Below are 26339 nucleotides of genomic sequence, written 5' to 3'. Positions count from 1 at the left end.
TTCACTTTCATCAAGAGGCTGTTTAGTTCTTCTTCACTTTCTGCCATTTAAGGGTGGTATCATCTGCATATCTGAAGTTATTGATATTTCTCCCAGAAATCTTGATTCCAGCTTGTGCTCCCTCCAGCCCAGGGTTTCTCATGATGTACACTGCATATAAGTTAAATAAGCAGGGTGACAATATACAGCCTTGATGTACTCCTTTTCCTATTTGGAACCAGTCTGTTGTTCCATGTTCAGTTCTAACTGTTGCTTCCTGACCTGCATATAGGTTTCTCAAGAGGCAGGTCAGGTGCTCTGTATTCCCATCTCTTTCAGAATTTTCCACAGTTGATTGTGATCCACACAGTCAAAGGCTTTGGCATAGTCAATAAAGCAGAAATAGATGTTTTTCTGGAACTCTCTTGCTTTTTCCATGATCCAGGGATTATGGCAATTTGATTTCTGGTTCCTCTGCCTTTTCTAAAACCAGCTTGAACATCTGGAAGTTCACAGTTCATGTATTGCTGAAGCCTGGCTTGGAGAATTTTGAGCATTACTTTACTAGTGTGTGAGATGAGTGCAACTGTGCAGTAGTTTGAGCCTTCTTTGGCATTGCCTTTCTCTGGGACTGGAATGAAAACTGACCTTTTCCAGTCCTGTGGCCACTGCTGAGTTTTCCAAATTTGCTGGCATATTGAGTGCAGCACTTCCACAGCATCATCTTCCAGGATTTGAAAGAGCCCAGCTGGAATTCCATCACCTCCACTAGCTTTGTTTGTAGTGATGCTTTCTAAGACCCACTTGACTTCACATTCCAGGATGTCTGGCTCTAGATAAGTGATCACTCCATCGTGATTATCTGGGTCGTGAAGATCTTTTTTGTACAGTTCTTCTGTGTATTCTTGCCACCTCTTCTTAATATCTTCTGCTTCTGTTAGGTCCATACCATTTCTGTCCTTTATCGAGCCCATCTTTGCGTGACATGTTCCCTTGGTATCTCTAATTTTCTTGAAGAGATCTCTAGTCTTGCCCATTCTGTTGTTTTCCGCTATTTCTCTGCATTGATTGCTGATGAAGGCTTTCTTATCTCTCCTTGCTATACCATCCATGCCAACGAAAATAAGCATCTGAAGAGTTAGCTCTAGCTTCACTGTGATGAGCAACAGCCTTGAAATAGCCAAAATAATCAAGACTGAAAGCAGCAACAACAAAATTAGTATTACTAGGCCCAAGAAAGCACAGTTATTAGAGATACTTAACTCACAACAAAAGAAGTTCTTTGCTTTTAAAACATGGATTTAAATAAATTTAATTTTTCTTCTTTCAAGAAAATGCTAGTCCAATTTGTGTGAAGAAAACTCGCCTAGAGTAGAAATGACCCAGATACAGTTAAAATCTCATTAATTTTGATCCCACTAATTAATTCTGAGTCGATGGTTACCTTCACAGGCTGTGTAAAAACAAATTAATGGCCTAAACAAAGCAAATGTCTAGCCTATTTAAACGTAAAAGGAAAAAAAAAGGCCATTCTCAAGTACCACTTTGGTATTAATTTTAATTCAAACAATGAACAGAGTAATGATAAATAATTCTCAACTACCTGTTAAATGAAAGCATTCAAAAGATTTGCTAAAACACAATTAACCTGGTTTCTTATCTATTTTCAAAATTATTGAAGAAGCACTTCTTAAAGAATATTTCATAGTTCCTATCACTCTGATTTAGGCCTAGCTTCCTCACAAATAAGTTGAATTAGTACAATTTTTACTATTAAATCATTAAATTCTAGAGATCTCAGTTATTCAATATTTACTTCACCTATAATGATTCATTCTATAATTTGATTAATTACATTCTACTTTACTGTCTTCCATTTCAACCTGGAAAAGTCACCTAAACCTGACTTAACCCCAAGGATATTTTAACAAGGAAAAGACAGTTAAATTGTGCATGTAAAGTAATATTACAAAGGACTAAAAAAATATGAACCTCTTATCTTTAAATTATTTGAAAAACATTTATGTTCAAACTTGTTTGATCAAACACCCCTTCATTAGAACTCTGCAATGCATCCTCACTATATGTATATTTATAAATTGAATGTGTACTTGTGAGAATACATCACGTATATTGTAAAACATGCTCAAAATATATATTTTAAAAGGATGATTCAGTTTAAATAAATTTAAGATGAAATATTTTCTTAAATGTCTTGCAAGAACTTTATGTTAGCAGGAGCCAATACCTCAAAGCATAATATTTATCTTTAGGAAGGTTTCACTGTTACTGATAGTGAAGGTAAATACATATCTTATATGCTGAGTGGCTCAGTTGTGTCTGACTCTTTGCGGTCCCATGGACTGCAGTCTGCCAGGCTTCTCCATCTATGGAATTTTCTAGGCAAGAATACTAGAGGGTGTTGCCACTTTCTACTCCAGCGTATCTTTTTGACCCAGGCATCAAACCTAAGTCTCTTGTGTCTCCTGCCTTGGAAGGGAGATTCCTTACTACTATCGCCACCTGTAATCAAGAATTTTATGGCTGTCCTCTTGCCAGATTGATCACGTGATCACTGTTACAACCTGATAATGGGGCTAATAAAAGGGCATTTCATTGTCACTGGAAATATCTCCCAGCATTATTTGCCCTGCTCATTTTGTGACGGCGGGGTTAAGACCTGTACAGCACGATCCGCCAGCTCTCCTAGGCAAACACACTGTCAGCGGGAGCACAGCTGATGAGAGCACTGAAGCCCCTCCTGGAGGCAGCGGGCCCACGCAGAGCCCACGTGACACGTGCCCGTCTAACGCATGAACCAAGGGAGGCATCGATGTCCTTTCATCCAGTAAATGTTCATAAGATCAATTTGTTAAGGTTGGGAAAAAAAAGAAGAGGTTTAATATTTCATTCCCTTGCCCCCATCAACTATCTCACAGATTCCACTTTAGCACTTGCCGCTATCAACTGACTTATAGGGTGTAACACATATCATTTAAAAACAAAATTTTTTTTTTGTTATGGAACAGAACTTGTACAGCATGGACTGAGCATCTGATCAACTTGGTCAGTACACTACAAGTAAATATTATTCAAAATCATGTTCCAACCCATGTATTAGTTCTTTCCGAGAAGGAAAAGACACCAACAACATCAAAAGTTAATTAAAAGCAGGGGCTAATGAAAAGCAACAGGTAAAAACTCTTACTTTGATTTAATGAAAAAAATCAAGATAATTGGAGCAAGGAAAAGGAGGATGATACTGAACTGAAACAAATATATTCCAAGGTCAATTATTATTTTTCAAATAATTCTGTTCCTCAACCAATAAGCACTATGTGAATTTGCCAGTAAATAACCCTCACGGTACATTAGTGCTGACCAGCAGAATGCCACAAGCCATCACTGGATTTGAGAGTCAGAAAGTACCACCTAGGTCATCCAGCCTGACCTCACGCATTTGACAAGACTTCATTTTAAACCGTTCCCAGAAACCTCTTATGTAACCCGTTCCTAAGCATCTGCCATGAATTACAGAAACTAGAGGCAGCTAGTTTATTCCGCCCACCAGCTCTCTGGGGAGATTATTCTGCTTTCCAACAATTCCCAATGTAAATTATATATCTATAAATTTCTTTCTGCTTTTGCTAATTTGTTTTCTAAACTAAACTGTTCTTCTCTTCTTATCATTCCAGGAGTAATCTCTTAGCTGCCCAAAACAAATTTTGTCTGAATATTCTCTAAATATATGAGCACTAACTATTGTCTCTCCTTTTAAATACGCCCATCATTCAACGAACTATAAATGACCAGCTTCTTTCGCTCATAAATCAATCCCACTATTCTCTTCATCATTATTTCTTGACTTCCCAGAACTCTTTCTCTGGAACATAAATGCACAGCTAAGATGCATCACTTATCACTTTTAAATATTCTACCTGAAGGGTAAAAAAAGAGCCTACCAATGTTAATCGCATTTCCACACTTTCACAAAACTAGATAAATTTTTTCAGAAATCCAGAGCTCATCCTTCTTAAAACATGGGGGTAGGGGGTAGAAAGCTGGTTCTTTCATAGGTATTTTAGAAAATAAGACCGCGTGGTCCAACTAAAGCACTGACCAACAATCTAATAGGATACTTATGTTCTACATGAAAATAAGACTTTTAGGGACGAGTTTTAACATCTTTGTTCATTCACTGCATACAAAAAATAACAATGAAGAAATAGAGGACTAGCCAGATTCCATCTCTCTTCAACTGCTTCCTGATTAATAAATACGAAGCAAATAAATATGAAGAATTTAATGGATGATTAAAAAGATATCCCCTATCAGAGAAAAATATATTAAATAACTGACATTCAGATAACCTGTTATTTTAGGGAAGGACAGATGATTTTCACCCTTTCCTCACCCTACAGACATAAATAAACTTCAGAGAGATTAAAGTACTTGATGCTTGTTTTAATCCAGCCATTGCTTTTTAATAAAATGTCATCAAATTTCTAAATGGGGTAAGATTCTAGGATTTAAAAATATGGAAGAAGCTAAATAGAAATAAGGATAAAATAGATTACATAGGAATGGAAATTATCCCCAGGTTAAAAAAAAATCAAAAGTAATAAGTCAGAAGAAAATTTCAACAACAATAACAAAAAGCACAAAAGCTTAATATTTCAATTAAGTTGATCACTAATTAACTAAGCACTAATTAGTGCTTAATATATTAAGCACTAATATCCTCAAGAGAAACAAATGAGCAAAGGACAAAGTATGTCTCAAAAAGAAACAAAAATTCATTAAAATCCTTATAGAAAAATTTCATTATCTCTAGTAATCAAAGAAATGCAAATTTCAACAATAAAATACTCTTTACACCTATCAATTTAGCCAAAGACTGTAGAAATTATAATACTAAACAACCAAGATTTACTGGGGTCTCACTTTGTGCTAGGTATTACTACTATAAATGCTCAAGTAACTCATCATGGTCTCACGACAACCCTTTGAAGTAGATCCTATTATTATTTCTATCTTACAGATAAGGAAATTGAGGCACAGAAGTAAATATAAACATCTTGTGTCGGCAAGGAACCACGAAATGGGCATTGAGGGCAGGAAACAACTTGGTAATTAACCTCAGTATTCTTAAAAATGTCAGTACTGTATTACACAAAAATTCTGAGGTTCTAATCCAAAAAACATTCCTAGAATTAATCCAAGGAAATAATCATAAATGAGAACAAGTTTTACAAAGATATTCAATATTATTTACAATAGTTCAAATTGGGTACAACCTACATATCCAAAGCAAGAAAACTGCTAAGTAAATGCTGTATGCTCATATAATATAATGATATACAATCATTAAAAATTACTTTCATGAACAAGTGTAACTTGAGAAAGTATTTGTTAAAATAGTAAATGAAGATGTTACGTGCACAGATAACTCTGCTGCTGCTGCTGCTGCTAAGTCGCTTCAGTTGTGTCCGACTCTGTGCGACCCCATAGACGGCAGCCCACCAGGCTCCCCCATCCCTGGGATTCTCCAGGCAAGAACACTGGAGTGGGTTGCCATTTCCTTCTCCAATGCATGAAAGTGAAAAGGGAAAGTGAAGTCGCTCAGTCGTGTCCGACTCTTCGCAACCCCATGGACTGCAGCCTACCAGGCTCCTCCGTCCGTGGGATTTTCCAGGCAAGAGTACTGGAGTGGGGTGCCATTGCCTTCTCCTATATATCTACAATATAATCACAAGCACACAGTAAATGGATTTTAAACAGCCAGAAGGACTTCCCTGGCTGGCTAGCGGTTAGGACTCCATGCTTCCACTGCAGGGGGAGTGGGCTGGATCCTTGGGTCAGGGAACTAAGATCCGGCATGCCCCACAGAGTGGCCAAAAACAAAGCTAAAAGGCTAGAGGAAAAGATACCAGAATGTTAACTGTGGTTGGTTCTCCTTTATTTGGAAGGATAACAGGACACCTTTACCTTCTTAGTTACCTGTTTTCAAAACTTTTAACTGTGTATATGTGAAATTTATAAAATTGCAGTTAAAGCTTACATCATATTCTTAAAAGCAAGTAATGTGTGACAAGGAAAAGAAGGTAAAAGGGGGCTAAAACTCCAAACCTAAGTAATCAAAGATGAAAAACTAAAACAAATTAACAAAGAACCGAGCCATGCACAGTCCTCTGAAGAAAAATCTCAAACATGGGAATTGAAAAGAATGGCTGTTTTGGTCTACAAAGTGAAAGATACTCAATAAATCAGTCATTTAAAATTAAGCATGCATCAAAATCACACTTATGGAAATCAGTAATTAAAAATATAGTCAAAGTTGGAGAAATACAACTATTTTTCAATACACAATTACATCTACTAGATGTAGGGGGTGGAATGTATGAAGGTCAAGTTCAGGCCCTCAGGTTGGACTGAAAGAAGATGAAAGTCACTCAGTCGTGCCTGGCTCTTTGCGACCCCATGGACTATACAGTCCATGGAATTCTCCAGGCCAGAACGTTGGAGTGGGTAGCCTTTCCCTTCTCCAGGGAATTTTCCCAACCCAGGGATCAAACCCAGGTCTCCCGCATTGCAGGCGGATTCTTTACCAGCTGAACCACAAGGGAAGCCCAGGTTGGACTAGTTAGGATCAAATACCAGCTCTGCTATTTGCTGTGTGACCGTGAGCAAGTTATTGAACCTCTCCAAGCCTCACTTCTCCGTACAATGAGGTTAACAGCAAAAACCACACCGCACAGAATCACTGTGAATTAAATGAAATACACACAAAGAAATCAGCATAGAGACTAACACATCATGCATGCAAAAGATGACAGTACTTAATGTTATCTTTACCATTATTAGTGTTATATCAGTATATACCACAAATTCTGCTTTTTAAAATGCAGTTGTATCTACTTTCTGAGGCCATTGCCAATGTTTAGATATTCAACAGGAAATGTGAAGACAGCTATAACTTTTCTATTACATGAGTTTCCCCTTTTCTATATTTTCTTCTCATATTAATAGCTCTGTTTTAATTTAGTGTGAATAGTTCCACTGACATCATCATTACCATCACTCACATATTATCTTAACATTAATGATGTTTTCAGCATGTTTAACACTTTGAGTCAACAAAAGCTTTCCATACAACAGCTCAATGACCACCTTCCATTGTTCCTGTATATTTCCTCATCACACATTTTTTTCCAATGAATTTACTTGGTAATTTTTTACTTCATCCCTTTAAAACATAAAAATAGTTTAAGTTCAATTCTATATTTATGGGTTTCAGAGGCTGAGACAGTCAAATCTGAAGACTCTGAAGACAGTTGAAGGTTCTTTCAAGGAACTCAAAAGTGTTTTCTCCCTTCCCCTGCCCTACAGCAGTCAGCTGTCCCCAGTTACTGTCCAACCTGGACTCAAACCTGGAGGACACAGAGCAGCCCTAACCTCCTCCACCACGAAGCGCCTCACTTCTCAGACTGCACTGAGTTACAGGCGTGGGGCCGCTTGTCCTCCTCCTCCTTTCTGCGTCCTACCTTGAACTGGAAGGGCCCCATCCATCTGACCTGGTAACTCTCAATCTGCCTGCTTGGCTTCAACCTATTTATTCCTGGAGGTAAATTACTAGAACACGGATGCTAAAAATACCTCCTGTTTTACAAAAGATCCTGGCTTGCTTTTTAAGTCTGTGTCAAAGAACACAGAGAAACCTAACCCCCACTGTTACACACCTGGCCCTTGAGAGCACCTGGAAAGGCACGCTCAGTCACTCAGCTGTGTCCGACTCTTTGTGACTCCATGGTCTGTAGCCCTCCCAGCTTCTCCGTCCATGGAGTTTTCCAGGAAAGAATACTGGAGTGGGTTGCCATTTCATTCTCCAGGGGATCTTCCAGACTCAGGGACTGAATCCATGTTTCTTGCATCTCCAGCATTGGTAGGTGAGTTCTTTACCACTCCACCACCTGCGAAGCCTACCTAACTGAAGAGTTACCCTAAAAAGTAACTCATATTTTTCTAACAATTCCTGCCATCTTAACATAAATATGAATTCATTTTAAAATTGCTTTACGATTAAGCTATTCAAGAAAAATTGTCTTTGCTCTGTGACGTACTAATTCTCTTCAACCCAAAAGAGAGTCAATTTAATCAACCACTTCATCACAATGTTTAGCACCAAATCATTTCTGACTATTAAAAAAAAATAAATGCCATGCCCAATGTAACCTTCTCTGCTACTAAGAATATGACAAAGAAACCTCTCCAAAAAGAAGAATATCTAAGTTGCTAGATTAGGGGGTGGGGGGGGGGGTATAAATCGGATTAACATATGCACACTACTATACGCAAAATCATTGGAGAAGGAATTGCAACCCACTCCAGTGTTCTTGCCTGGAGAATCCCAGGGACGGGGGAGCCTGGTGGGCTGCGTCTATGGGGTCGCACAGAGTCGGACACGACTGACGCGACTTAGCAGCAGCAGCAGCAGACACAAAATCAACAATGACCCACTGTCTAGCACAGGGAACTGTAAGTTTCTTGTAATAACCTACAATGGAAAAGGATGTGAAAAGCAATATTATATATATATAAATACAACTGAATTACTTTGTTATATACCTGGAAATAATACAACACTGTATATCCATGTATGTTAATGATGAATTAACTAAATTTTATGATGCTTGACACAATATTCGCATAGCTGGACTAGGAATATAATCTGTCTCATTACTGTTGAAGGAACCCCTCACTGATAGTCTCTTCATATATTACTGACCCTCCCAGCTTCCTACAAAAGAGACAGGGTGCACTATGCTACTTGAGTGTATGTATACTATCCATAACAGGAAAAACTTACCTTTTATAGTGAACAAAATGGAATGATAGTAGTGAAAATTTGAAAAACATGCGGGAATCAGAATGGATAACCAACACAGTACAGTATTGGTATATTAAACCATTGGTGCTTTCAAAATGAAAATGAGCGCTCTCCATTCATACATACTCTACAAACAGCTACTTATAGGCCTAGAAAATTAACAAGGTTTAAAAGATTATAAACAGAATGAAGAATTATGAGGGCAAATAGGGATACAAACCTATTCCTAAGCTTTTGATGGACAATTTGGCAATAACTATTCAAAAGACGTTAAAAATGAGTATGTCCTTTTAGAAAGCAATTCCACATTTAAGAATTTATCCTCAGAAGTCATTCAAGATGTGCAAAAATATTTAGTTATCCCAATTTTCAGCCCCACTGCTGATAACAGAAAAAAATGTTGGAAAACATCATTCTGAAATTTCTGATAAAATTACACAAATTATAGACTATAATCAAAAATGATGCTGAAATACACTCAGTGGCACAAAAGTGGCCAGACCATCTTTAGAAAATATATTGTCTATAATGATGTTATATAATTTTAAAAATAAAAATTAATTTCAAAAAGATGACGCTGAATACATAAAAACACATGAAAACAGTCTCAAAACCTAAGAGGATGAAGTGTTATGGGAAAAAAGAATACGGCAACAGACTATGTACATTGCGACCTATTTTAGTAAAAGGCTGGTTCTGCTGCCTGCTTTTGGTTCCTTTGTATCACCAAAGTTTACTCTACTTGGCTTCAGGGACCAGGCTAAAATCACAGACACTGCTTTTTAAATGTAACATCCAAACTGAATCAATAACAAGAATCCAAATTCAAAAAGGTAAAGATAAAGGCTAACTGAGGCAGAAGCTTTAGGAGCATGTTCAGAAAGAAAGGACAACATATTAAAAAGAAAACCTAATTTGTCAACTGTTCTTGCCGGCAGTGAACATCACACACTAGCAAACATATCGTCACATATACCAAACATACTTATCATATCTGTTGCCAAGAGCTGGGGATTTAACATTGTCAATAAAAGTAGAAACAGGTTAAATGCCTGACATTCACATTTTCACAAATCCATGCTGCCCCCTTCTGGATAATTTTGGAGGTATGTGATAATAAAAGTTTAATAAGATTTTAATGAGAAGTAATCCCTTGGACTGCAAGGAGATCCAACCAGTCCATTCTAAAGGAGATCAGTGCTGGGTGTTCTTTGGAAGGAATGATGCTAAAGCTGAAACTCCAGTACTTTGGCCATCTCATGCGAAGAGTTGACTCACTGGAAAAGACTGATGCTGGGACAGATTGGGGGCAGGAGGAGAAGGGGACGACAGAGGATGAGATGGCTGGATGGCATCACTGACTCGATGGACATGAGTTTGGGTGAACTCCGGGAGTCAGTGATGGACAGGGAGGTCTGGCATGCTGCGATTCATGGGGTCACAAAGAGTCGGACACAACTGAGCGACTGAAATGAACTGAACTGAACTGAACTGAATCAAGTTTTTTAAGGTGCTTCCCTGACAGGTCAGCTGGTAAAGAATCCACCTGCAATGCAGGAGGCCCCAGTTTGATTCCTGGGCCGGGAAGATCCGCTGGAGAAGGGATAGGCTATCCGCTCCAGTATTCTTAGACTTCTAGGACAAGGGAAGTTAAAAAATCATTTTTAACTAATCTTTAAAAAAAGGTTAGTTCTGCTAACCTTTTGAACTAATTTTAGAAAAAGGTTAAAAATCATTTTTAACTAATCTTTTGAAGACCTGAGCCTATATGTTCATACTAGGAAACACATATATACGGTTCAAAATGTATTTTGAAACATTTTTCAAAATTTATGTTCTAAATAAAGTTGTAAAAAAAAAAAATAAATAAAATAAAAATAAATAAATAAGTAAATAAATAAAGTTGTATCATTGGCAAAAAACTCTGATAATCCAATCATCCATGCCAATGAGAAAGGAAATAAAATATATTTACTAAAAGTAAATAAAACATGACAGTTTAAAAAGTCAGTTTTTGTTCCCTTCGATCCTTCTTCCCCCCATCCCAAAAGCAAACAGAATCTGAATTTGGTGCGCATCCTCCCATTCCGTTTTCATAATTTACCAAAAGAAGCCTTAAAATGCCAGCCCTCTCCGGCCCTGCCCCCTCCTCAGGCTCCCCAGCCCCAGATGCAGTCTTGGTCTACACTAGCCTAGAGCTCAGAGTATGGAAATTCACTCAAGCCTACTCCGGACAGCTGTTCAAGTCAGGAAAGCATTCTACCTCTAACCACTCTGTGTTGCTTAAATGTCTCAGTTATTAGAAGAATAGTAAACAAAAATGCTACATTTATAAAGTACAAAACATAGTGTAAGACACAGAGAACAGACCAGTGGTCACCAGACCACTGGGTGAGGGGAGGAGGGGAGGGGCGGGGAGGGGCGGGGGAGAGGAAGATTTGAACCACTGGGTGTGGGACAGGCGTGAGCACGCACCTTGCAACATGGGGAAGAGAGCCAGTACTGTGCAGCAAGTGTGAGTGCAGGCTAACCTTTAAAAACTGTATAAAAATAAACAATTACACAACAGTATAGAAAGGCTCGCTAGAATTATGAAATACTGCTTTCAGGAGTAACGGAATGACATAGCTGGAGAACAAAAGGATATGTATTAATATCCTTTAATGCTTTTTGCATTTAGTATTCCTATTTATAAAATATTTAAAGACACTACAGTCAATAATATCCAAAGTGCAGATCACAACTGAAAGCAGTAAAGCACCTAAAATGTTAACAAGCCTGCTTTTTAAAAGATTTTTCTAAAAAGTCTTCTATATGAGTGTTTGAAGTGGCAATAATATTTAACAATAATATGAAGGTTTCACTTTAAATCTGAATCCTATTAAAACTGCCTGTAAAATCTTATATATCTGAATAGCAAAATATAAGGTCAAAAGCCACTCGCTTAAAAACAATAAACACAACTTGAAATGACAAAAATGGCACAGAACTTCACTTTATGTTATGTTATGTAATGCAAACAGTATTTTAGTGGATAGTTTTACTTCTATTTCTTCTCATATATGTGTATGCTGCTGCTGCCAAGTCGCTTCAGTCGTGTCCGACTCTGCGCAAGCCCACAGACAGCAGCCCACCAGGCTCCCCCGTCCCTGGGATTCTCCAGGCAAGAATACTGGAGTGGGTTGCCATTTCCTTCTCCAATGCATGAAAGTCAAAAGTGAAAGTGAAGTCGCTCAGTCATGTCCGACTCTTCGCGACCCCATGGACTGCAGCCCACCAGGCTCTTCTGTCCATGGGATTTTCCAGGCAAGAGCACTGGAGTGGGGTGCCATTGCCTTCTCCAGTATACATGTATATTTTCACATGCATATATAGTATACCCACCTCTCATACATATATACATGTACATATTCCTTTCACATTATGGATAGTATATTTTGCTTTCTTAAGAAACCAAACCACACACAAAAAAATTAAAAAGTCACCTCAAACTGAATTTTTTCCTCTACAGTCCATAATCTTAAGAAGAAAGAAATAGAAATGGCAAATAACCTAACATTAGCGATCTCAAAACCAGTTCCAGCACCCTCCATGAAGTCAACACACAGTTAGTCAAATCTCATGGGTTTTCTGAGAGTTTAACATAGCCCCTGGTTTCTCTGAGCACCTAAGAGACACCCCTGCCCTCGCCCCCCAGAGCATTTCTTTAGGATCTCTCCTTTGTCATTTATAGTTGACATTGTAACAGACTTCCTTAAATATTCCCCTGATCCTGCTCCTAAAATATGTTTACGTTTCTTGGAACACTGAAATGCATTACTTAATAGACACTAATTCTACCCAAAAACATTCTGATTTTTTCCCAATAACCCTTTGGCACTCCACAATCTTGAAATACTTCAATATTTTATATCTCAAAGCATATCTTCAGGAAAGTTTTAGATTTCCTTTCAGTTCAGTTCAGTCACTCAGTCATGTCCAACTCTTTGCAACCCCATGAATTGCAGCACGCCAGGCCTCCCTGTCCATCACCGACTCCCGGAGTTCACCCAAACTCATGTCCATCGAGTTGGTGATCCATCCAGCCATCTCATCATAGATTTTCTTTCAGTTCGGTTCAGTTCAGTCATTCAGTTGTGTCCGACTCTTTGTGACCCCATGAATTGCAGCACGCCAGGCCTCCCTGTCCATCACCAACTCCCAGAGTTCACTTAGACTCACGTCCATCGAAGTCAGTGATGCCATCCAGCCATCTCATCCTCTGTCGTCCCCTTCTCCTCCTGCCCCCAGTCCCTCCCAGCATCAGAGTCTTTTCCAATGAGTCAACTCTTCGCATGAGGTGGCCAAAGTACTGGAGTTTCAGCTTCAGCATCACTCCTTCCAAAGAAATCCCAGGGTTGATCTCCTTCAGAATGGACCGGTTGGATCTCCTTGCAGTCCAAGAGACTCTCAAGAGTCTTCTCCAACACCACAGTTCAAACGCATCAATTCTTCGGCACTCAGCCTTCTTCACAGTCCAACTCTCACATCCATACATGACTACTGGAAAAACCATAGCCTTGACTAGACAGACCTTAGTCAGCAAAGTAATGTCTCTACTTTTCAATATGCTATCTAGGTTGCTCATAACTTTCCTTCCAAGGAGTAAGCGTCTTTTAATTTCATGGCTGCAGTCACCATCTGCAGTGATTTTGGAGCCCCCCAAAATAAAGTCTGACACTGTTTCCATTGTTTCCCCATCTATTTGCCATGAAGTGATGGGACCAGATGCCATGATCTTCGTTTTCTGAATGCTGAGCTTTAAGCCAACTTTTTCACTCTCCTCTTTCACTTTCATCAAGAGGCTTTTAGTTCCTCTTCACTTTCTGCCATAAGGGTGGTGTCATCTGCATATCTGAGGTTATTGATCTGTACTTTAATTATTTAAAATAATCTGAATCATATAAAAGTTAAATCTCAGCTAACCAGTTCATTCAGTGAATCAAATTCAATTTCAAAGCACTTTGCCTAAAAGGAGTTTTACAGTTTTGGAAAAATTGAAAAACTAAAAACCTTTAATGAACAATAAACATAAAATCTATTCAAAGTAGGTACGCTACATAATGCTATAGGCAGTGTTTACTGTCTAGGAAAATGTTGAAATTTTTAAATAATTAAAATTCCTATAAATAGTTCATTAAAAATAAATATATAGGGTCACTGAGTTTGTCACTAAATTAATGCTAATGTATAGCAAGAATCTGGAAAGATCTTGGGGAAAAAGATGCTAAAACAACATAAAGATGAAGGAGTGGGGAAAGAAAGGATAGCAAACAAACACGCAGAATGTGGACCAATAAGATGCGCATCTGTGGGGCTGCGGAAGGGCACACAGTCTGTCCTCAGAGCTCATCTCCAGCCACAGCGTCTTTTCTACCCAGCAGGCAGGATTTCACTTTTTGTTCACTCTCTACAGAGGCTAGGAAACAATGATTCTGCTCAGTACTTTTTCTTAACGACTTTCTACATTTTAGTAAACAAGAAATGACTAGACATTAAGAATGAAAAACTCATCATAATTGTACATTCTTAATGATAATTTAAGTCATTTCTAAAATACAACCAACATTTCTGTTTTAGAACATCTTTTCCCGAAAAAAAAAAAAAAAAACTTACAAGAAATCAAAACTCAACTTCTTTCTCAATCTACCTAAGATAAAAACCAAAACTCCTACTACAATCCAAAAAGCAGATGACAAACTTTTTAGTACTGTAGTAAATAGTTACAATCTTCCAAGTACCAGATCACTTAAAAAGAAAAAATATTTTTTGCTAAAAGAGAGTAACATTGGATCAATTTATGAGAAGGACAATTTAAGCATTAGAGATAGCATTTGATGTCACTAACTCAGCAGAACAGTCATTTGCTAAACATTTGGCAAATAGCAAATCCTTAGCTTTTTATTAACCAGTTAGGGCTCTCTGATTTTCAAACACATTAGCTGCTAGGCCTAAAATGTCCAGCTAAATGAACAGGTTATTAACTAGGCAGTTATTAATGCCTAGTCATTATTAACTAGGCAGTTATTATTTACATCTTATATTATCACAAAGACCAAAGCAAATGTATCTTAATCAGTACTTTTGAAAGCTAATTAAAAACAAGAAACTACTGTTAAACCTATAAGCAAATTACTTCCCAAGAACCAGACTTCCTGGTTGGTGCCTCTCTTCCTCACTCTGTCCAAGCAACCAGCTCCTCTGGCTGGCGCCTCGTCTAGTGAGAAGACCCCCTTCTGTTCAGTTGCATATATGTCCATATCTTAGCTTTTATTCACTATGAAATATTTCTAAATGCAATTGATCAAAAACATTTTATTAAATACACACTTGAAATTTTTAAAAAAGAAACCAGAAAATGTGCTCATATACATAGGCTAAAAATATGCATATATTAATGCAGTTCAAAAGGAAACATGACCCTATGTAATTTATTCAAAAAACACTTTCCTTTTAATACTTGTAATATATATATATACATATGTACATACACACCCTAGTATTTTCAGTGTATTCTTACAAAAACAAAAACCAGCCAAATCAAAATGGGTGCTTTAAACTTAGGAATAAAATAATCTACATTATCAACTTCAGCATTAAAAAATTAGATGTTTCACCAAATTTGCAGTCAGATGTAAAAAAAACCTATATTTTACTATGGGGCATAAGGACTGTAAAATGAGGTTCAGGACAAGCATTCTAACACTGCTTAAACTTAGCAGAATTACAATGATATCTATTTCACTAAAATAAACATAAAATTGGTTATTTAAATAGATTTAAATAAAATGGATTTAATGGACTTAGAAAAGGCAGAGGAACCAGAGATCAAATGACCAACATCTGTTGGATTATCAAAAAAGCAAGAGAATTCCAGAAAAACATCTATTTCTGCTTCATTGATTACGCCAAAGCCTTTGACTGTGTAGATCACAACAAACTGTGAAAAATTCTTAAAGAGATGGGAATACTAGACCACCTGACATGCCTTCCGAGAAACCTGTATGCAGGTCAAGAAGCAACAGTTAGAACTGGACATGGAACAACAGACTGGTTCCAAATAGGAAAAGGAGTATGTCAAGGCTGTATACTGTCACCCTGCTTATTTAACTTATATGCAGAGTACATCATGTGAAATGCTGGGCTGGATGAAGCACAAGCTGGAATCAAGATTGCCAGGAGAAATATCAATAACCTCAGATACACAGATGACACCATCCTTATGGCAGAAAGCAAAGAGGGACTAAAGAGCCTCTTAATGAAAGTGAAAGAGGAGCGTGAAAAAGTTGGCTTAAAACTCAACATTCAGAAAACTAAGATCATGGCATCCGGTCCCATCATTTCATGGCAAATAGATGGGAAACAGTAGAAACAGTGAGAGACTTTACTTTTTGGGGCTCCAAAAATCACTGCAAATAGTGAGTGTAGCCATTAAATTAAAAGACGCTTACTCCTTGGAAGAAAAGCTATGACCAACCGAGCCAGCATATTCAAAAGCAGAGACATTACTTTGCTGACTAAGTTCCGTCTAGTCAAGGCTATGGTTTTTCCAGTAGTCATGTATGGATGTGAGAGTTGGACTATAAAGAAAGCTGAACACCAAAGAATTGATGCTTTTGAACTGTGGTGTTGGAGAAGACTCTTGAGAGTCCCTTGGACGGCGAGGAGATCCAACCAGTCCATCCTAAAGGAAATCAGTCTTGAATATTCATCGGAAGGACTGATGCTGAAGCTGACAATACTTTGGTCACCTGATGCGAAGAACTAAATCGTGAAAAAAGCCTGATGCTGGGAAAGACTGAAGGTGGGAGGAGAAAGGGATGACAGAGGATGAGATGGTTGGATGGCATCACCGACTCAATGCACCTAAGTTTGAGCAAGCTTGGGGAGTTGGTGATGGACAGGGAAGCCTGGCGAGCCGTGGTCCGTTGGGCCACAAAAAGTCGGACATACTTGAGCAACTGAACTAAACTGGCTATTTAAATAAATATACAACGATTTTTCACAGTGATGAAGATTTTTTTTTAATGAACAACAAACTGGAAAGAAAGAAAAAGACAAAAATTTGTACAAAGAAGGAAGAGATTAAGTACCTAAATTTTCACATCTGGCAGGGGAAAAAGAAAGACACACACACACACTTGGCATAGAACTTCCTACACCACCACATGTGTCAAATCAAATGAAATCTAGCACTGGCAGAACATGGCAGATAATATACACTATCGTGAAGGTCACATGAGCAAGCAAAAAGGGTCAAGGAAAATTTCCTGGGTCTTTGATATGAGACTCCTGAACAATGGATCAGATACATGAGTAAAATGCTTTTCGTTTCAGTAAGACAAACTGGTGAAGGGGTTTTGATAAGCATGAAATGTGTGATAACAACAGTGTACTTGCGTGTTTATGTACGTGGGTCCATACACACGTGTGTGTGCTGGGGAATAGTGATGCTCCATACAAAGGCAGCTAATCAAATGAGGAAGTTCAAACTAAACACACAGTAAAAGAAATTACAGGTCTGTTATTTATCTGTCCTAAGTCCTCCTAAAATTTCCTATTTCTAAAATTATGAAACTTTTTATATTTGACATCATCAGCTAACTTACACACACATCATGAAAAAGCAATCTGCTCTCATAAAAGTATGAAAAAAATTTTCCCAAACCATTATCAGTGCCCAATATTCTTTCCCTTGTCACAATAACTGTTTATTTAAATGTATTCTAAGTATTGAGAAGTATTTTCATTCCAGCTATAAAAGCACAGGTTCAATATCTTTTTGCTCAGATGGAGTTGAGAATGAGACTACTTTGATGAGCACGACTTTAGGGATACTTAAAACTACTTCAGAGCAAAAAATTGAAACTTCAACAAATATATTCTAAATTGCTACTATGTTTCAGGGATAAGCCACGCCATTTAGGCAGGAGTAACAGGAAAAAACACCGTGTCCATCTTGTATTTCTATATGCCCAATAGTAATAATCACAACTTTGCCTAAACATCATATGTTACCACTATTTAGTTTTATAATTACAAGGATTTTTTTTATTAATTCTTCCGTCACACTTTAGATTACTCTGGATTTCATTTGTATTAAGTCTGGCAGCAACACAGTTCGACTCTACCATAGTGAAATAATCTTTCAGGTTCAACTTACACTACAGTTTTCAGGTGGGACTAGAAGCTGAGTGATCTCGCCACCATGGACACAGAAGATATGTTTCATTTCTCCAGAAAATATGTCCCAAATGATGACCGAGAAATCCACGCCTCCAGATATGAGATATCTTTGATCATAACGGGCTGAGACCTGATGAGCATACAGCAAACACGTGACTTTGTTCCGATGGCCACGGAGTGTCCTGTGAGGCGGCCAGCCTGCAAACGAGGTTTGGGGTTTAAAGTGGGAAAATTCGAGTCTTCCAAAGTTTCAACAGAAGTAGACAAGAATCTTCAGACTAGCTCTACATTTTATCATTAAAAAGCCCCTTTCACATGTATTTCTATTGGACAGTACTGTTCTAAAAGATTACCAGTATTACTGAAAATATGATACTAAGTACACCAGAAATGCCTAATAATAAATGGCAACTATTAACATATATCAAAGAGAAAAACTGGATCTTTCTATTTACAGTCATTGTGCTAAGTCGCTTAAGTTGTATGCGACTCTTAGAGACCCCGTGGACTGCAGCCCACCAGGCTCCTCTGTCCATGGGATTCTCCAGACAAGAATACTGGAGTAGGTTGCCCTTTCCTTCTTCAGCAGATCTTCCCAACCCAGGGATCGAACCCATGTCTCTTGCATCTCCTGCACGGGCAGGCAGGTTCTTTACCACTAGCGCCACCTGGGAAGCCCTGTATTTACAGTCATTAAGTGGTGTTTATTCCAGAAACAGACACTGACTTCAGTTGATCCTTGAGCAGCATGGGTTTAAACTGTGCTGTGCAGGTCTACGTATATGCAGATTTTTTTCAATAAATACATATTATAGCACTACACAGGGGCAGTTGATGGAATCCAAGAATGCACAACCATAGGTAAAGAGGGCTGGCTGTAAAGTAATACACAGACTTTCAACTGTGCAGAGGATCAGCACCCCAGACCCTCTGAGTTTTTCAAGGGTCAACCAGGGTGTATTTTATTAACTGCACATTACACTACCAGCTACAGGGCACACTGATAACCACCCTGATGCACTGCGTTTGCTAAAAACGCGGAATGCAGACACCGTCAAGTTCACGGTCACAGAGCTCTCCTAACACTGCACGCGAGCAGGTCTGCAGGTACCTCTGCGGAGCATGTGCTCGCCTTGCAGCAGCTGCACTATGGCCGTCTGCGTGGCGGGGACGATAACGATGCTTCCGTCTTCACGGCCACAGACGAGTCGTCCGTGGGCTGGTATGTACACACTTGCCGTCACCTTAAGAGGTTCGTTACTATTGGGGATCACGCTCAGCTGATCTATAATTCCAGCAGGACATGGACTCAGTTTATCAAATGCTTCTTGCAAACTAATAGACGTGGTCATTTCCAGCCCTGTGGAGGTTTTGTATGGTAGAAAAGAAACATATTTGAGCATGTTAGAAAAAGAAAAAGAAAAAAATTCAACATGTAAAAATAAACGTGCTTATAGTTGATTCAGTGAAATACCAAAGAATAATGGTCATCAACTATCATTCTAAGAAGACAAGGACATATGTACGTTATGAACTTCCTATACAGTGGTTACTGTTCAGGTTACTCAATTTGAAAGACTGAGAAATAACTGCACACGATTTTCTAGAACCTCCATTACCTTCCGGTTTATCAGGTGTGTCTGATATGTTCCAAATATTCAATCTTCCAGAAGAATCACCCTGAATTAATAGTTTGTGGAAGTATTCTTTGCATCCATAGAAGAATCGAGTCACAGGAGGACAAATTAGCAACTGTAAAAAAAAAAAACATTGTTCAAATTCCCTTCTCTATCTTTTAAAACAAAATATTTCACAGATAAGTTTCTTCAGATTAGGATATAATCATCTCAGTACCAGAGTAAAAAAAAACAGTGTATCTATAGAATGAGTATTCAATAATATCTTAATTTTGTAGCATTGATAGAAATATGACAACTAATACTCAAATCCAGTACATATAACACAAACATTCAAAGAAACGAAAACTATATTTATATAGTCTTTCTCTAGAATTAATATTTTTATTCTTTTTCTCTGCTTTATAAAAACCACAATGTAATTATTTGTCTATTATTAAGCAATGAATCCAAAGATATACCCCTCTATACCAAAAAGAAAATTCTCCACTTAAAAATTCAAAAGGAGAGAACTGGTAATCTAAACTTTCTCCCATTCCTTATTCAGTTCAATTCAGTTCAGTTCAGTCACTCAGTCGTGTTCGACTCATTGTGACCCCATGAACTGCAGCACGTCAGGCCTCCCTGTGCATCACCAACTCCCGCCGGAGTTCACTCAGACTCACGTCCATCGAGTTGGTGATGCCATCCAGCCATCTCAGCCTCTGTCGTCCCCTTCTCCTGCCCCCAATCCCTCCCAGCATCAGAGTCTTTTCCAATGAGTTAACTCTTCGAATGAGGTGGCCAAAGTACTGGAGTTTCAGCTTTAGCATCATTCCTTCCAAAGAAATCCCAGGGCTGATCTCCTTTAGAATGCTATTCACCAAGAATGGCTATAAAACTAAACTACCATGCTTGTACCACTAGAGGACTCTTTTGGTTTTTTTTTCAATTAGATTATTTTTCAACTAATAGCACGAAACATCCCTGGTGGTTCAGTGCTAAAAAATTTGCCTGCAATCCAGGAGACCTGGGTTCAATCCCTGGGTCAGGAAGATCCCCTGGAGAAGGGAATGGCTACCCACTTCAGTATTCTTGCCTGGAGAATTCCATGGACAGAGGAGGGTGGTGGGCTACACCCCATGAGGTTGCCAAGTGTTGGGCACAAATAGGCAACTAATACTTTTCACTTTTTCCATTTGATCACATTTTCATACCCCACTTGAACCTAGCCTGATATGCTAGCTATAAACTACTAGGAACAAAAAAAAATTCATTAGGATCTTGCATATACTTTCATTTTTAAAGCACATTATTTTCTGTTTAAGATCCTATATCTTCAGTGAGACCACTTGTTTGAAAATACTAAATAGTGGTGGACTCCTAAATTTAAATTTTAGATGATTAATACACTAAAACTTGAGTATGAAAGTATGTAAGCTAATCTTGAAAAGGAGTTAAAAAACAAAAGGCTTCAGTGCATAGTTATAGTTAACAAATAATCTATATTCAGTATCAGTGCTAAAAAGCATTACCCTATAGAAATTATATGCATTAAGCACAGTCAATTATTTGATTTAACTTAAAAAGTCTGAAAATTACTAAAAGTTTGACTGATAAACAACAAGATTAACCAGGGAAAGTTGCTAGTATAACAACTTTTTGTTGTTATAACCAGCATTCTATATTACAATGTGTATCTCGCACCACATGATACATATATTTTAATTTAAAATGAATTGGTGAGCTGATACTTAAAGAAATATAATATGCATTTGTTTTGTTTCATGTTTTGTTTGTTTTTTTTTTTTACTGCACAGTGTAGCTTGTGGGATCTTACTTCCCCGGCCAGGGGCTGAACCTGGGCCCAGCAGTAAACACCAAGTCCTAACCACTGGACAGACAGAGAATCTCCATCATGTACGTTTTCTTTGTGAGTCATTATCCCTTAGTTTAAGCGGAAATAACTGTCTAGTTTGCTATCTTTACTTGTCTAGCAATAAGTAGCAGTTTAAGTTAACAGAATAAAAGACAGGTCATGAAGGCTCTTAATTATACATGGATGGATAAATTCTATATATTCAAAATATTCACGGAAAATGGCAAGGGATTCCCCTTCCCATCCCTCCACATAAAGATAGAACAAAATGCTCAGAATGAAAAAGCTATGGAAACCCAGATCATAAGTAAAGGAAACTTTATTTCCAAAACCACAGCTTCTTTCTTCATGCTCAAAGAACACAGAGTTGAAAAGCCATTACTAAGAGCATCTGAACTTTAAATTGGTATTAAGTAGGTTTTTAGAAGCAACGCAGGAGGCCTGGGTTCGATCCCTGGGTTGGAAAGATTCCTTGGAGAGAAGCATGGCAGCGCACTCCAGCATTCTTGCCTGCGAGACCCTGAGGACAGAGGAGCCTGACGGACTACAGCCCGTGGAATCACAGAGCCAGAGACGGTGGAGCAACTAACACTAGAAGTCATGGTGAAGTTTGTTTTTCACAGAGAAAAAATTCTTTTCTTCTTTATTTCTAATGCCTAATGATTTAAATCACTACATGATTTGGGAGAAATACCGCAATATCTTATTCAAACAATAAGCAGTCAGCATTATTACATAATTAGCTCTGTCATTCTAAAAGTACATCTGTCACTATATTTAGGACTGCATCAGTGTAAAATCAATTTATAACATCAATGTGGAGTTTATTAAAAAGTCACTGCCACTCTGTAATCAGTATAGGATCACTTTCATTCCTGGAGAAAAGTGAATGCCTAGATTACAGGCATATTATGCATGCATGCACGCTCAGTCATGTCTGACTCTTTGTGACCCCATGGACTGCAGTGGACCAGGCTCCTCCGTCCATGGAATTTTCCAGGCAAGAATACTGGAGTGGGTTGCCATTTCCTCTTTCATATAGGCATATTATAAGCAAATGCACAAATTATGCTTATAATAACTGACCATGTCAAAATGTTTTACAACATCTAATAGAGTGCCTTGAATGGCAATCAATCTTTGAAATGCTGAGCTACCGAAAGACACTAATAATTATAGTTGCAGAAAATTTTCAACACAGCCACCAACTATAAATGATACCTGAAGAATTTTACCTCTTTATCTGTCCGATCCAATAGGCTATGTTGTACTGGAGGAATTAAATTTTCAACTGCTTTCCCCACATCACTGCGGAATGAATCACTAGCTGGAAGGCAACTGAAAATGAGGAAAATGCAACATTCAGTAAAAAAATACTGACATTAAATATTTTATCATACCATATGATGAGTTTTTTTCACAATGAACAATATAGAGATTTTTTATAGTTAATTTAATATATATTAAATTAAATGTTATTAAAATATCTTACTCAAATAAAAATCCACCTAATTGTTATGCTCAGACATGAAACTATAATTACAAACTTAAGTTCTCAAGTTTTTTTTACCTAAATTAAATATTTATACTTTCTATATTTCCATACTTTCAGATTACATCACAAATTTGGAATCGCTTGCTTTTTTTTTTTTAAGAGTTATATTTTATTTGGTGGGAGTTTTTAGGACTTCAAACCCGGGAGACAGCATCTTAAGTAACCTTGAAAGAACTGTTCCAAAGAGTCAGAGGGGGAGAAGCCAAGTTATAAAAAAGTTTGCAACAAAGGGCAGGTAGTCTAAACATAAAAAATTACTGTTAATTAAGGAAAATCAGTTATCTCAAGCTAAGGAATTTAGTGCTTTTCTTTGTATGCAAGAGCCTGGGCTCACTGAAATCATGCAATCTCTCGCTTTTGATTAAAGTCCTAACTCATTATTTACTGAATACCTGGCAGGTAGTTTGTAAATATAACTCTGCCCATTTTCAGTCCAGATGATGACTTTATCAGCTGAGACAAAGTCACCTCCCGTCCACGTCTGCCCGTTTTCACTCGGACCCGAGCACAACAGGGAGTAGTCTCCAGCATCAAATACCTACGAGGAGTAAGAGATTCACGTTCAAGTCCATGTTGGTGTCATTTAAGTAAAACACAGCAACATTTCAACTGAAATGAAAACTTCTAGAATCACATTTAATAACCTCAGGCCTTTACAGTTGACTACCTCAGTTAAAGACATTTTGTCAGTGAACCCTGGGGCACAGTCCCTTCAACAGGGCAACTATGACACGGCCCCAGCCTCCAGTGGGCAGGCAGGAGACTGTGCCAGCAGGGGTCAGGGGTGCTCCCTCCACACGGACAGGAAACCTTAGCCCTTCTCATCTAAAGGGAAGGGTGCTCCATCACATGACCAGTACCCAACCTCCAGGATGCATGCTGACGACTCCCAGTTTTTTCCTATACCCAGTAACAATGTTTCTAACAAAAACCTCTAATACCAGAGTGTTAGAAGGGAATTCACTGTACCTTATTTCATTAACGTCTTACAATAGTGTAAACAGGACATCAGCAGACTCAGTTTTATTATTAATAACTCTCACATACAATAGCCACATCCTATAATTTCATCAGCAACACAAACTCCAGACCTTCTGTGACCTGACATTTACAAGATACGTCCAAGTCTGCAAAATGCCTTTACCATCATTTTCTCATTGCTCTTAGAGTCACTGCAGGAGGCAGGCAGGCAGGTATCGCTAGAGACAAAAAGCGGACCCAGGGAGCTCCCTGGCAGTCTAGTGGTTGATAACGCCGCACTTCCATGGCTAGGGGTGTGAGTTCTCAGTCCCTGGGCAGGGAACGAAGAGCCCAGAGCCGTGAGGTGCAGGCAAGAGACAGAACAAACCCTGACACAGATGAGGGCTACGTCACCTGCTCAAGGTCCCACGTCCAGTAAACCGACAGAGCTAGGACTTAGACCCTCATCTGATAACAGCTAGCAGAATTTCCCACCACACTCAGTGTTTGAGAGAAGTACCTACTGTGTTGCTAAAAAATCTCCCCAGGAGGAATGAGTAATTCAATGGCTGGGTTTTTATCTTATTTTTCTTTAAAGAAACAACACTGAAGTTGCTGTGCAGACACTCTTGAGACAAGAACAAACCCTAGCCGAATTCACCATAATTTGCTATAATATGTATCAGAAACACAACACTAGTACTACACGAATAGCCAAGAAAAGTCCAAGAGAGAATTATGGACACCAGCCCTCCAGCCTTATGATCTATTAAAACAAATTACGAAACCATCAAAAATAAAGTAATAACAATATCAGTTCATGAATTAGTCCTGACAATTCAACAAGTCCACAAACAAGTCCTAGAAAAAATACAGGAATACAGTATATTATGAAGGTACAAGAATTATTGTAAAATTTGAATTATTCAACAAATGGCATTAGGAACTGCAGGATACATTCTGATATCCATTGGAATAAAGATAAAATTGGATCTATGGCTCACAATTCACACAAAATAAATTTCAGATTAAAGATTCCAAGGTATATAAAATAAAACCATACAAATATTAGGAAGAAAAAAATTTTTAAAGTCTCAGCAAAGCTGAGACTTTTAGAATATATCATCAACCATTTTTAAAACCATGCAATAAAATATGACAATTTAACCATACAAAAATTGAAAACTGCTTTCTGGTAATAACTATCTGAGAAAGTCAGATAGTCTTGAGTCCCTTGGACAGCAAGGAGATCAAACCAGTCCATCCTAAAGGAAATCAACCCTGAATCCTGGAAGGACTGATGGAAGGACTAATGCTGAAGCTGAAGCTCCAATACTTTGGCCACCTGATGCGAAGAGTTGATTCACTGGGAAAGAACTTAATGATGGGAAAGACTGAAGGCAAAAGAAGAAGAGGCTGGCAGAAGATGAGATGGTCAGATTAGCATCACCGACTCAACATACATGAATCTGAGCAAACTCTGGGAGACAGTGAAGGACAGGGAAGACAGTGAAGTCCATGGGGGCACAACTTAGAGACTGAACAACAACAAATCTCAGCAAGCCACGCTGGTGGGCTGCGGCACGTCCGCACGCTGTGTGTGCATGCGTGTCCCTGATGAGTCATGAAACTCAGCGCCTATCTACATATTTACTGTCTACTTGGCTTTGCTCTCGTAGCTATCTCACATTGGGTTGCCTGCGCTTTCCTTCTTGATCTGTAGGAGTTGTTTTTTTGTTGGTAACAGAAGAGTCTCTCATCATGCTGCATACCATGGCTCTCTTCTCATTCTGTGGGTTGTCCTCTCACTCTCGTGTGTGCATTTAAGAGAAAGCTGCCCTCACGTGAATATAAAAGGCTTACAATGGGCACACGAGAAACTGGTGTTAGCTACTGCCTCTGGGGAGGGGAAGGGACATATCTGGGGGGGAAGGAGTGCCTGTTTTTCACTGTATCCTCCTGCAGTCTGTTTTCACTTTGATTTGGATGTGCTTTAAACTTTAAGACAGAGGAAGGATCCCAGATAGTGAACACAGCTGAGCAGCTGCTAGCCTTCTTCTCTAAGCTTTTTCCCAGAGAGCAGCCATGCAGCCCTTCTGTGGTGAGGCTCCCCTCTGACGCAGGACCACATGGCAGTGATGAGAGCGGCGGCCGCAGCCAGGCTGCCTGAGCCATGTAACCTCCGTCACTTACAACCACCATCACTTGTATAACCTTAGCCAAAGCAGCCACCCTCCT

General features: G+C 38.5%; 1 protein-coding gene across 8 annotated transcripts in view; it reads right to left on the bottom strand.

Moving 5' to 3' along the window:
* WDR7 (WD repeat domain 7) overlaps nt 1-26339 on the bottom strand; it is a 355172-nt gene that overhangs the window by 289399 nt on the left and 39434 nt on the right. For all 8 annotated transcript variants that reach the window (XM_060405554.1, XM_060405555.1, XM_060405557.1 and 5 more), the window contains 5 exons: nt 23534-23679; nt 22822-22924; nt 19711-19843; nt 19203-19451; nt 18069-18289 (listed from right to left, as the gene is read on the bottom strand). In XM_060405554.1, coding sequence (XP_060261537.1) covers nt 18069-18289; nt 19203-19451; nt 19711-19843; nt 22822-22924; nt 23534-23679 — 852 coding nt within the window. The remainder of the gene's footprint in view (nt 1-18068; nt 18290-19202; nt 19452-19710; nt 19844-22821; nt 22925-23533; nt 23680-26339) is intronic.

This window comes from Ovis aries, chromosome 23, assembly GCF_016772045.2.
Source record: "Ovis aries strain OAR_USU_Benz2616 breed Rambouillet chromosome 23, ARS-UI_Ramb_v3.0, whole genome shotgun sequence".
NCBI lineage: Eukaryota > Metazoa > Chordata > Mammalia > Artiodactyla > Bovidae > Ovis > Ovis aries.
This window is presented reverse-complemented; position numbering and strand designations above follow the sequence as displayed.